General features: G+C 38.9%; 2 protein-coding genes across 4 annotated transcripts in view; both read right to left on the reverse strand.

Moving 5' to 3' along the window:
- Nucleotides 1-1,914: 1,914 nt before the first annotated feature.
- LOC113017995 (Fc receptor-like protein 5) overlaps nt 1,915-13,911 on the reverse strand; it is a 56,898-nt gene continuing 44,901 nt past the window's right edge. For 2 of the 3 annotated variants that reach the window (XM_026161075.1, XM_026161070.1), the window contains 6 exons: nt 3,491-3,506; nt 3,320-3,411; nt 2,878-2,940; nt 2,731-2,790; nt 2,345-2,407; nt 2,030-2,196 (listed from right to left, as the gene is read on the reverse strand). In XM_026161075.1, the coding sequence (XP_026016860.1) occupies nt 2,072-2,196; nt 2,345-2,407; nt 2,731-2,790; nt 2,878-2,940; nt 3,320-3,411; nt 3,491-3,506 (419 nt within the window). In that variant the 3' untranslated portion in view covers nt 2,030-2,071. The other variant, XM_026161071.1, reaches the window with a different exon arrangement.
- On the reverse strand, nt 5,335-8,314 carry LOC113017996 (high affinity immunoglobulin gamma Fc receptor I-like). Its single transcript, XM_026161077.1, has 4 exons — nt 8,127-8,314; nt 6,801-7,067; nt 5,734-6,012; nt 5,335-5,624 (listed from the first exon to the last, which is right to left on the reverse strand). Exons 1-4 carry the CDS (start codon nt 8,251-8,253, stop codon nt 5,335-5,337), a joined length of 963 nt encoding a protein of 320 aa, XP_026016862.1. The 5' UTR covers nt 8,254-8,314.

The following is a 13,911-nucleotide window of genomic DNA, read 5'->3' on the forward strand; positions in this document are numbered from 1 at the left end:
ATAAATAAATACTAATCTATAGGAGGAGTGTTGGTGACCACACTGGCACCCAGTGGGGCATCACTAGTGTTTAGATGCTGATTTGTTTCTCCTCATCACTTGCTAGAAAGTAGGAGGTGTCTCTGCGCTAGTAGAGCAGTAATGTGCCTGTTGTACAATGTAAGTACAATGATAAGCTTAAATGAATGTTTTAGGTATGATGTTTCTGAAATTCTTGTGAGATCAGTTAACCCTTTAAGACCTACCATAGAACCAAGTCCGCCAGAGCTTATATTATATTTTTACATGCTGTGGAGCCATTTTTGGGAGCATTTTAAGTTGCTATACATCAATACAACCATTATAGCCCAGATTTTAATAATATGTATTCATTAAGTGCATAGTAATTACATAAATTGCAAAAAAGTGCAAGAAACTACAAAAAAATCGTTTTTGCTTTTTTAACATATATTTGTAGTTAGAGAAATTTAAGAGGCTTATCCCTCAAAACTGTAAATACAAAAAAGTTGCACAAAATAGTTTCCCACCACAGGAAATTTATTTTGAGTGTCTTCATAGTTTTATTTTTGAAATACACCAATTTTTATATACCGCAGGAAAAACGAAAATAAATATTATAGTGCAAATTTGCAAAAAAGCAGCATATGCATCAAAATAAACTATTTCCAGCAGTGCAATATGAGTCCTAAGCATCCCAGAAACGACACAGAAAGTCATAAAGTCAAAGATAACTTTTAAAAAGAGCAGTATAGGCCCTGAGGCCCTGATGGTAAAAAAGACTACATTTCCGCGAAAATGACGTCACTTCCGGTTTCGGGCAGGTAATGGCGGAAATGCAAAAGTTCACGCTGACATCTATTCCAACGTAGGAAGTGTTATGAACAGCTGATCGGATCGGCAAAGCGTGTTTCTGGAATATTATGTTTTTGTTGCTGCAAGCGCTTTTTATGCAGTTTTTGTAAAGCTTTATGTGGAAGGAAACCGTGACCTAGGACAAGCTGATGGCATAAGATGTAAGTACAACTCCTCCGGTTTCATATGCAAAAAAAATTTTTGCGCTAGCTTACGTGGTTGCAGTGCTACTGGGATTTAAAAATAGTTACGCAAAACAGAGCGTGCCCGCTCCGATCGGCTGTAAAGGGTTAATGATGTAAATGGAGTGGAGTGCAAAATTATAATACTGCGACTTCTCTGAGTCATGCTGACCACGATTGATGCAGAGCTTTAGTTCTCTGTGATGTTCTGTCTCCATCTTTCATATGAGATTCATCACATGTACAAATTATCTTTTCCTTTGACTTCATCCTGTGACAGCAGCACACAGAGAGCTTCTCTCTGTAAATGTTCTACTTCAGTCCTCTGTGTCAGATACATGCAGACTGCTGTCATGCTCTGAACTGTTAGTGACCGCTTTGCAAATAATACTCACATCTGCTTATTTCAGGTTTGCATGATAATGCAGTTACAACCTGCTTGTGTTGTTAGTCTATCAATAATCTCAAACAGGAAACAAAAATCAAACATAAAATGTTCAAATGTAAAAAAAAATTATTTCTACCTTCTAACTAAAAGATGCGAAAAATGATCAGAAACACAAAAATATACATGAAATACATTCAAATGTATTCACTGCCTATGATATAATTCTTATTTATATAATGTAAACAAACACAGTTAAAGTATTTGTTGGTGCCCATATCAGTATTTACTTGTGAAACACTGCAAACACTGACTTTAAGTTGTGCTGTCAGATACTAAAGATCACATATTTCACACTGCTGTTGGAACATGTTAGATACAGTCAAGGTTTATTACAAAATCTTTAATAAAAAACTGAATATAAAGAGCACGAGTACACCTGCATTTATTTATGCTATAAGAGAGCAATATGTCTGATATTAGGATTTAATATTGTAACTGCACATAAAGCTGAGCATGTCTGATATTTGGGCAGCAGAGGAGCAAGAGTGGCTTCATAAAAAGCTTCTTCTTGGCTTTGCTGCTACAGCTCTCCTCACTGACCTGTAAGACAAGCACAAAGAGACAAAGTGATTTCCAACATGTAAAGATATTATGAGCTGAAGACATTTAATAATGTGAAGAATAAATCAGCCTGCATGGCAGCAGAATTACTGAGAGAGCTTCCTGATGTGACTTCAGAATAAACTGCTGCATCAGCTGCAGGACTTGATGTTCCTGTGAATGAAGAGAAGATCATTGAAAACAATAATATCATTAACCAGGAGGAAACTGGGTGTGTCCACTAATGCAAAGATAATTGAGTATGACAGATTTTAATCAGCTGATGGATTGTCCCTTGGAGATGATGGCAGACTTTGCTCACCTTTGTTTTTCTTGGCTTTTTCTTTTTTGGGCTGTTTGACCTCAGCATACATCAGACTGTCCTCTAAAAGAGACGTCAGAGCTCAGCACACATTTGTTCAGCACAGATATGATACAAAGATTTTGGATACATATGGACTTTAAACTTTTTACAACTACAGTGAAAGAGAGTGAAATCATTTGTTGCCTGTGACACTTCAGCTTTGCATGTGTGTGTTTTGTGATTGAGGTCTGGGTCAGAATCTGTGGATGCTGTGATTCAGTAAAGCTGAAACACTGATTAGTAAGTGAATAACTAAACTCCATGTTGACCTATAATTACCTGCAATATAATGATGTGATGACACGTTCAAGTACAAACACTGAATGAGACTGTTGTGACTGTACCTGCAGCTCCCGTCTTCACCTCAGAGTAAACAGCACTCTGCTCTGGTTTATGATGCTTCTCTGTGAAGATGATCAGATTAATGAAAATTTTAAACACTTTAAAAACTTCCCAGGCTTTTTTCTACACTGTGTGTTTTGTGTACTCACTCTTCTTTCTAAGGTTTTGAAGTTTAATAAGAGAGTATGTGACGTCTCGCGGTTCATCTGCACCTGAAATGTAAAAATGTTTGTGAACACATCACATTCAATTTCATTAATTGTGTTTAAGTCAAATCCAGGACTGTCAGATATTTTCAGAGCATGAACCCATCATGGTGTTACTGTTTGTGTTGCTCTGATATGAAACAATAACATTTGTGGATTCTTTCAGTCGAGTTAAAGATACAATCAGGTTGTAAAATCCTGTTTGTTTCTGATCTTTTGTGCATGTAGTCAGTTGGTTATTTGGATGTTTGTCCAACTGGATTTTGATAAATGTTCTTTGAAAAGCTGCTGAGCACAAACTGAACCTAAGAAATGTTCCTGTTAATGGAGACTGAATGAAAAGTCAATATTAACAATGATAATAAAGATCGGTTTAAGTGCTGACCAGGATGAACAGAGTTGTATTCATGAGTTTCATTCTGGTTGACTCCATGATTTGTGGAGGAGCCCGGACTGTGACTCTCAGACTGGATCCACCTGAAACAGGAAATAAACACAATAAACTCAAAAGTAACTGATGTTTGTTTAAAATAATAATAAAAAGTATTTTACCAACCTGGTGAAGCAGGAACCTGTGAAAGAGACAAATGTTATTACACATGTTTGTGATGTGAATTGTTCGATCAGAATACATGTATATGTGTGAATAATTAAAGTGTGTGTAGTAAATAAACTCTGTAATACAGCATGAAAAGAAGAGGCTCTTACACTTGGACTGTCTGCAGCGATACAACAAGAGCAGGAGAATAATAATGAGAGAGACTCCACAAACCAGTCCAACAATCAACCACACAGGAGACGAAGAGCTGTCAGCTCCTGACACAGTAACAAGAAACAATAATTATTCATTGATGAATTATATGTATTTATATATATAATTTTACAAAATTAAGCCAGGCGACTTTGAGACTTAAATCAGAAAATCTAATGTTGCTTCTCAGTCATCAAACTCATAAAAATCCATCACATGTTTTGATCCTGCTCACCTTTAACTGACATCCAGCTCTGTGCTGACTCTCTTCCTGAGTACTGACACTTGTAGAAACCTTCATCAGACTTTGACACTGCAGAGATCTTCAGCTCCCCTCGGGGATCATTTTGAATAAGTTTGTCATTGTGATAGAAAAACACATTGGAAAGTATTTTTTGTGTTCTCAAACTGCAGCTCAGACTAACAGAAGCTCCCTCAGTCACAGGATGAACAGGACTCACCAGGATAGGACCATCACCATCATCTGTGACACAATCACACACAATTGTTTCAGTCACATCAGCTGCTGCACACTTTGAGAAAAAGCTGACGAACAATAATAAGAACAGATTGTACAAATGTTTTTCATCATGAAGATCTGATCTCGTGTATTTAAAAAAACGCTATTTCTCCAGATAAATTACACACATACAGCAAAGCTGGGACAAATGTTCATGTGACGTTTAAATCATCCAAATCCAAGAAGTAAATGTATAATAACATACTCTGTACAGTGATGTTGACTGCACTGCTGAACTCTCCTGATCCAGACTCACACCAGTACACTGCAGTATCTGACTTTGATGTGTTGATGTCACATGTGGATCCAGTCATTCTCCTACAGTCAGAGAGTCGGCCGTCCTCAGAGAACTTCCTCACTCTCCACTCAGTGAAGTTTCCCTCACAGGTCAGTGAGACAGAGTCAGAGGTGAAGTGTTGCACTCTGTCAGGACTCACTGTGAGAGACGCTGCTGAATGAACATCTGGAAACAACATGCAGTGAAGACACAAAGCTCACAGATGTTAGGATTCAAAATATCACAGTGAACATCTACGTTTGACTTCTTTGTGGTTCACAGGAGTCCTGATAGTCATGCAGCCAGATTTACAGACTTTCAAATCATCAACATGAAGATTATAAATCCTCAAACTGACCTGCAGACCAGACAAACTTTGGTTGACTGTGATCAGTGTGATACTCTGGGTCTCCTCTTCCAGCTCTGCACACATATCCTGCTGTGTGTGTCTGTCCATGAATGATGTAGGAGTCCTGTGCAGTCCCACTGCCATCAGGTAGCAGCTCATAACTGGAGGATTTCTCTGATAGATCAGGAACAGCTTTATACCAGTAGAAGCTCCATCCTGCAGACGGATGTTCAACCTCACAGTTCAGAGTTACTGAGGCTCCAGGACTCAGCCATGATGGAGACACAGTGAGGACAGGACGGGGTTCATCTGTTCAACAAAGATTTTCTCTCAATCTTTCGTCTCTTAACTCTGAATTCAATGTCACTAAAATGTTGACTCACAAATATTTATGATGAACATTAAGAGTGAGACTATCTAAACATGTCAAATATCTCAACATGTACTAATAAAAACACATTTTTACAAACTGTTTCTATTTCCAGGTTAAATGAACTATGACTCTACTTACTGTCAGAAACTGTCAGTGTGACTGAATCACTCCACTCTGTTGTTTCATGCTGTGAACTTTTCATTCTGCTCTTACAGCGATAGTTTCCACTGTTGGATGATGAAGCAGATCTAATCCTGTGTTCATTTTGATTTGGAGCTTTTATCCTGCTGTTTGTTTCCCACTCATAATCCCACTCAGTGTCTCCTCCATGGATCTCACATCTGACAGTGATCGTCTCTCCTCTGTATATCTCAGACCAGTTTGGATACAGAGTCACAACAGGCCTGTTTGAGGCTGTTACTGTTCAAGAAAGTAGAATAAAAACACATGAATGTCAAAAATGTTAATGCCTTTTGTTCTTCATCTTCCTCCTTAATCAGGAATTTATCTGACTTCATGTTAAACTCACCAGTTTTCCCAATCCTGACTGACTGGCTGTCCTCTGTGTAGTAAACTGGGTTTCCTCTTCCTCCTCTGCACCTGTAGAGTCCTTCCTGTGAGACACTGATTTGTCCATTTGAGTGGAAAACTGCATCTTGTGTGGTCAGGGCTTCAGAGGATTTCTCATCTCTGTACCAGTAGTATTTCCATCCAGATGATGATGATGGGTTCACAGAGCAGGTCAGGGTCACACTGCCCCCTACTGGAACAGCTGTGTTATCAGCTCTCAGTTTGGCCTTTGGTTTATCTGCAGTTCAGTTTAGAAAAAGAACAAAAGTCAATGACTGAATCAAACCAGTTGAAATAACTTGGTGGAAATATGTCAATAATAAATATCACATAACTTTAATGGTGAAGCTACAACAAACTGTACAACTATCACACAAACACAACACTAATCTTTCATATTTAATTTGCTGCATTTCTAAGTTAAAAACACACATGAGGAACAATCAGTGGATTTAATGTTTCTTAGTGGATGTGGTGGAGCAGCTGAGACAGATTCAGCATTTGTTCTGCATTTCATCTTTCATGTATTAGAGCTGCACAGCAGAGAAGTTACTCTCATATGTTTTGTTCTCTTCACTGTGAATAAAAAGCTGCTGTTCAGGTTTTTGTTGTTGGAATAAAAACTAAACGGCGACCGTGGCTCAGGGGGTTGGGAATCGCATCTGTAACCGGAAGGTCGCCGGTTCGATCCCTGGGCTCTCTGTCCTGGTCGTTGTGTCCTTGGGCAAGACACTTTACCCTACTTGCCTACTGGTGTTGGCCAGAGGGGCCGATGGCGCGATATGGCAGCCTCGCTTCTGTCAGTCTGCCCCAGGGCAGCTGTGGCTACAACTGTAGCTGCCTCCACCAGTGTGTGAGAGTGAATGAATAGTGGTTTTGTAAAGCGCTTTGGGTGCCTAGAAAAGCGCTATATGAATCCAATCCATTATTAAACATTTTACTGACCAACATGAAAGACAGTTATAAAGCTGTAAGAAAGAAGAAGTGCTTTTTCCTTATTTAGATACTCTGGATGAAAGATCTTACATGATACAGTCAGTGTGATGATATCACTCCACTCTGAGAAGAAATAGTCCCTTCTGCCCCGGCAGCTGTATCCTCCACTGTCAGACTCAGTAGCTCTGATGATTCTGTATTCATTGGATGTTGGAGGTGTGTTTAACTTGGCTGCTCTCCATTCATACGTCCACTGAGCTCCTTCACCTCCCTGAATCTCACATCTGACAGTGACTGTCTCACCGCTGTATATCTGAGTCCAGGATGGCTGCAGGGTCACAGTGGGCTTACTGGGAACTGTTCACAGACAAATATCCAGTTAGACACAAATAGAAACATAAAAATTCAGCTGTTTAAAACATGAGAGTAACGTGAGTGAAAAAAATCAACCTCAAACAGGCTACAGGGTTAAACCACACCTCGGGCCAGTCTGACCACTGATAACTGTTTTCATCACGGCCACATCCCACTTAGTAAAATTGCTACAATCAGCACAAAGACAGTCAAAACCAGGCCAGAGGCAGGACTGTTTCATCAGGATGCACTGGGATATTTTCAAACACCCTGACCTGTAGCTGGTTTTTGATAGCATACTGTGCTACATGAAGAACTGTATAGCACAGCTGCACAGTAGCACAGAGGAAATAGCTCCACAGGGTTATACAGGTCACCCAGAGGATAGTCGGCCATCCTTTGCCCTCACTTGAAGAACTGCACAGCTCCCGCAGTCTCAGGAACACGAAGGAAATGCTTCAGGATCCATCTCACCCAGGTCATGCACTGTTTGAACGTCTACCTTCAGGCAGACATTTCAGAGCCATAAACACAAGAACTAACAAACTAAGGAACAGCTTTGATCCCTCAGCCATCACCATGCTGAACACTGAACAATCAGATCCAACACAGCTCTCATATACAGTGTTTACATTGTTATAGCACAGTCTCATGTTTACACCTGCAGGTATGGCTGGTGTTTACATCAACACTGTAACAAAGAAACAATTGTTTTGTTGTTTGTTATTAAAACAAAATCTGAAACTTTTCACTGCAAGATCTCATTTTTCTCCTCAATTTGAAGTTTTGTAGCTAAAACACATTTTTTAAAGGTCTGAATTGTTTTGTTGATGTTTTTTGGAGAGCACATTCTCTGTCAGGGTGAGTCCTTAATCTCACAATTTTGGACTTAAATCAAAAACAAAGTTGAATAAATGTTTCTATTTTCCCACCTCTCCAAGTAATCTTAATGAGCAGAAAACTCATCTAAGGGTTAATAAACTCACAGCTATTAGATAAAGTTGTTAGCACACATTACATAATGACCTCTTAGTATGGTAGAAATAAAATAATTAAACTCACGAGTTTCTCTAACTGTGACGTCACTGCTGTCCTCTGTGTAGTAAACTGGATCTCCTCTCCCTCCTCTGCAGTGGTACAGACCTCCTTGTGAGACACTAATAACTCTGTTTGCTTCATTTCCTCTCATGAGCTGAGCTTTAGAAGAGACTGAATCACGTCTGAACCAGTCAAACTTCCAGCCAGCAGAGCCCTCCACAGAGCAGCTCAGTGTCACACTGCCCCCTGCTGGTATGACTGAACTTTGTGCTATCAGTGTGGCTCTGGGTTTACTTGCTGTTGAAGAAACAAAATAAGTAAAACATTAAAACATAATCAAGAATAAACTTGCTACAGTACTGATCACACTTTAAACATTCACTGATTAATTTATCTACAAACACAAACAGTAATCAGTAATCCTGCATGTAGGGATGGGAGTAGAGAACTGGATTACAGCATACAGGATGAGAGTGATGGTAAAGTGGAAACTGTTCTAGGACAGAAACAACTGCATTCAAATAATCACCTGTTAACACAACTTTGGCTCTTTAAAGCACAGCATGCTAACGCTAAGCTAGCCAAGAACCCAGAGTGACGTTAAAGCTGAGTGAATGCTGACCCCAGACCAGCACTGTGAGAAATGAGTTGTGATTTACAGCAAAGCTGCTGCTGAAATTCAACAGGTAACAAACTGATGAGCAGTCAGGCTGCAGCTCCGTTTCTACCTGTTCATGTTTCTACTGTAGAATCACCATGACAACTGATTTAAGGTCTTTTTGTGCTGCTTTTGTGTAAGAGCTTTTTTGCTTTACTTTTTTTGAGTAATGATCCCAACACTGATCACAACAAAGAGGGGAAATACCTCCAACATGCACAAACATTTGACCTCACAGCCTCTAATCTGCATGAATGTCTTTGATATTCTGCTTAGAGATGGTGGCGACTCTCAAAGTGGAGCCAATGAGAATCAATAAATTCTTATCCATTCCCATCCCTACCTGCATGTGACACATTAGACTGTCTAACAAACTAAAGATTTCACTGATTTATCATTCTCTTATCAAACTGTCATCTCTGTACATTCCTCTTTAAACTGCTGATATTTTAAGAGCCTCCATGGTGTCTCTCCTTTCTGTTTGCACAGTGAGAAAAACTGTTGTCCTGAGCTGCCTGCAGACAGCTGGATCATTGTTGGAGTTTTCCTATTAAGACAGATGTAAACATGAAAACATGAAATGTCAGCATGAATCATGGTCCAACTCACATGAAACTGTCAGTCTGAAGGCATCACTCCATCCTGTTAAGAGATAGTCACTGCTACCCCGACATCTATAGTCTCCACTGTGGGACACTGAAACTCTGCTGATCCTGTATTCACTGGATGTTGGAGGGCTGTTTGTGTTGGGTGCTGTCCATTCATATTTCCACACCTTTCCTTCACCTCCCTGAATCTCACATCTGAGAGTGATTGTCTCACCAGTGAATATCTGAGACCAGCTGTGCTGCAGATTCACAGCAGCCCAAACTGTTCAACAAACAAATATAAAAATTTAAATAAATATATCAAGAAGAACCACAAAACAAATAACAAAAATCATAGTTATAGTGTTACTTTAATTCATTTATAAATTTCAGTTGTATTTCACAACAAAATTTCACCCTCACCTTGTTTCTGAATTGTAACTGCAGCACTGTCCTCTGTGGAGAAAACTGGATCTCCTCTCCCTCCTCTGCAGTAATAGATGCCTCCTTCTGAAATACTGATCGTGTGCTCTGATGTTCCAGCTCCTATTTTCTGAGCTCCAGAAAACTCTGAATCACGTCTGAACCAGTCAAACTTCCAGCCAGCAGAGCCCTCCACAGAGCAGCTCAGTGTCACACTGCCCCCTGCTGGTATGACTGAACTGTGTGCTGTCAGTGTGGCTCTGGGTTTACTTGCTGTATAAGATACAGAAAAAGTTAATCTTTAAATTGTTGGTTGTCTAAGGAAGAAATTTCTTACAGCACTGATTATGTGTTAAACATCGACCAATTTAGAAAACAACGTGTAATTTTTCTGCATGTGAGACTTCGACTGCCTAGAAAAGTTTTTTTTTTTTTTTTTCAAATCAAAAATAGTTTGACTGCCTCATCTCTGTTTTCTGGTCATTACTGTTTTAATAGTTACAGTGCCGTGAACAACTTCTTTACTTTCTATCGGAGTGGGAGGAGAGTGTTTGAAAGAGAAGTATGTGTGTGTTTTTAAAGTCGTCTTACTACAAATATTATTAAAAAGTTATTTGAAAAAATCAAGTTCGCACACAAAAGCTGACTGGAAGTTATTTTCTATCATTTAACATTTCATTTTAAATGTTGTACACAGCTACTACAACAGCAAAACAAAATGTTAAGCTGACGTTCATCACTTTCATGTATTTGTACAATTTTTAAAATTATAACACATTATTTGTTTTAATTCTTTTATTTATGCAGAGATGGGTGAACTGTTAACTGTTAGTGATCTGAGCCCAGCAGTAAAACTGGGACATCTGAGCTTCTGTTGTTTACCTGTGTTTGTTTGTTTGTTTGTTTGTTTTGTTTTGTTTTTAAATAAAGCGAGTGTAAAACAGCTGAATCACAGACAGAAACTTATTTTTAAAGAATGAACATAAACACACTTTTCTCCACAAAGTCGTTTTCTGTACAAATGAGACTTTTTCAGGAAGAAGTTGGAATGAGTCTGATTTGCTTTCATAAAATCACTTTGAGGTTAACATGCAAATCAATGAGTTCAATAGAAATAAAATCAAAAACCTTTCTATCAAACCCACTCGTGTGTGTGTGCTTCAGATTAATTTTAATCTACGCCAGTATTTGATGAGATGATTGAATTACTTTTATATTTTTTTAAAGAAGTTTCATATTTGCTTTCATTTGTTGAGGGAGTTTGAAGAACTATATTTTATCCTGTTTGTGTCATTATTGTCCTCAGGTGATGGAGCAGCAGGTCAGCATTGGCGTCTCTATACCAGCTGAAAGTTCGTGACACAAAGTGGTGACAAACTGTCTACAATGAGGCTACTATCAGCTGCAGCTCTTTGTCTGACTAACAATGTAACATGCTTTGTAGACCATTGAATTCATCCTGTGCTGACCATGACGACATTTGTCAAATGGAGATCACACAACAAACATGAAATCAACACAGAAAACTTCACATTGTATGTTTGATAATCATGAGTGAATGTATATTTCAAACTAAATGACTGAACTCACAGGTTATCTCAATGGTGACATCATCACTTCTATCAGTGTAGTAAACTGGGTTTCCTCTTGTTCCTCTGCAGCTGTAGATTCCTCCTTGAGATACTCTGATATCTCTGTTTTGTTGATCTCTGATTTTACCTTCAGAGGTTGTTTGGGTTCGTCTGAACCACTCATATTTCCATCCATCAGAGCTCTGCACAGAGCAGGTCAGTGTCACACTGCCCCCTACTGGTATGATTGTTGTTCCTGCTGTCAGTGTGGCCCTGGGTCTATCTGCTGTTATGAAAAAGAAGAGAACAAAATGCACACCTGATACAATATAAATGTATAAAAGGTTAAAAAAAATCATTTTTTGAAATCCCCCCCCCCCCAATAAAATCTACAAATGTCTTCATTATATATTTTTTTTTCCTACAGTTTAAGTCACTTTAAATTTTTCTGATTTCTGTCTCAACATGGTGACAGAGCTGCAGTAATTCAGGTTGTAGATCTCTAAATAAGCACAGTATGAATGTTTGTTCAATCTCAGGCCTGAAGAAGTCACACTGAATGTAAACTAATGCAGTTCAAGAAAACACACACACACACACACACACACACACACACACACACACACACACACACACATTTAGACAACAGAAACATCGTCACCTTAAATTATATGGATCTTTTGATGTTTCTTTTTTTTCATTATTTAAATTAAGTTTCATCCACAGTTATTCTTGTTATACAGTAAAACATGTACATGCTGTAATGACATATTGTCTGAGTATTTTGGTTGCAGTGTGTACTGTGAACAAAGTTAGGTAAAATGCAAGGATCTTTGTTAAAGTTCCAACACATAAGAAATACAATACTTTCAATGAAACATTTATTAAACACATATTTTTTTATAATTCAGATGAGTATTTTATCAGGAATCATCACAGCATTAATCACTGAGGACTTACCTAATACAGTTATAAAGACAGTATTACTGTTCTTTATATAATGTGACTCCTTCCTGCTACCAGAGCACTGATATTCACCACTGTGGCCTGTTGAGATAATTTCTAATGTGCAGTCTTTGTTCTCCCTGTTGGGGGCATACTCTCGACCATCCTTCTTGATTGTGTAATACCAGTCAGTGTCTTCTCCTTCATTCATGTCACACTTGAAGGTAACAAACTCTCCAATGAAATAACTGGACGAGCTGGGTTCAATAGTTAGCACAGCAACTAGAATCCAACACAAACAAACAATCAGACAACAGACAATCTGAAACACTTTATGCTCAAGGCAGAATGTTGATTGATTATTAATACTTTATTTATGTAGAGTCATACAGGTTGAGAATAATCTTTGCTAAATAAAAAGGAAGAAATAGAAAAAGTGAAAACTGTTCAGTCACCTTGAGCGTGTCCACTGCAGACGAGCGTACAGAGCACTACAATAAAGACAGAAACTTCAGACATTATCAAACTAAAGACACTCAAATCATGTGAGTGTTTTGTTGATGTTAGATTTGAAATGTAACATGTTAAAAGGCTGTTTAAATCTAGCACTGGCTTTAATCACTGCCGTTATATGTTTAATGGGGCGATCGTGGCTCAAGAGTTGGGAGTTCGCCTTGTAATCGGAAGGTTGCCGGTTCGAGCCCCGGCTTCGACAGTCTTGGTCGTTGTGTCCTTGGGCAAGACACTTCACCCGTTGCCTACTGGTGGTGGTCAGAGGGCCCGGTGGCGCCAGTGTCCGGCAGCCTCGCCTCTGTCAGTGCGCCCCAGGGTGGCTGTGGCTACAATGTAGCTTGCCATCACCAGTGTGTGAATGTGTGCGTGAATGGGTGGATGACTGGATATGTAAAGCGCTTTGGGGTCCTTAGGGACTAGTAAAGCGCTATATAAATACAGGCCATTTTTTTTTTTTTTACCATTTAATCAGTGTCTACTATGATTGATTACATTTTATATTAGGATGTCAAAAGCATCAAATTATCACTGATGGAGAAACAAACCTTTCTTAGATAAACTAAAGCAGCTCCACTCTGATCTGAGTCAGTGCACTAAAATCTAATCCAGTCTACAAACAACCACGTTGGTAACAAACATGAGAGTCCTCTGATCACATGACCTGCAATGGTACAAATGACTGATGCTCTGTTCTTCTTACTAAAACATGTTTATGGATCAGTATGAATCAAACAATAGAAGTCAGTGATGTACTCACAGAATAGGCCCAGCTCACAGAGCAAAGTGGCTCCCATCCTCACATCCAGCAGTGACACGTCTGAAAACTTCTACAACTTTCTGTAAAGAGAGAGAGTGAAGCAGCAGCACAGCAGATACCAAAGAGCTGTGAAGGAAACAAAGAGGTTTTAAAACTTCTCTCTGCTTCCTTCCTTTTACACAGAAATAACAACTTAACAAGATCTGACAAGATTTTTATGAAAAGGCCTTTAACACACAGACTAAACTGACCAATAACAGACAGACAGTAAGTTTCATTACACATATGTGAGCTGACTGAGGGTTAAAGAGGAAATGAGGAGAACACAAGTCCAAGACTTGTTTTAAATGTGAAA

This window comes from Astatotilapia calliptera, unplaced genomic scaffold (assembly GCF_900246225.1).
Source record: "Astatotilapia calliptera unplaced genomic scaffold, fAstCal1.2 U_scaffold_30, whole genome shotgun sequence".
Lineage (NCBI taxonomy): Eukaryota > Metazoa > Chordata > Actinopteri > Cichliformes > Cichlidae > Astatotilapia > Astatotilapia calliptera.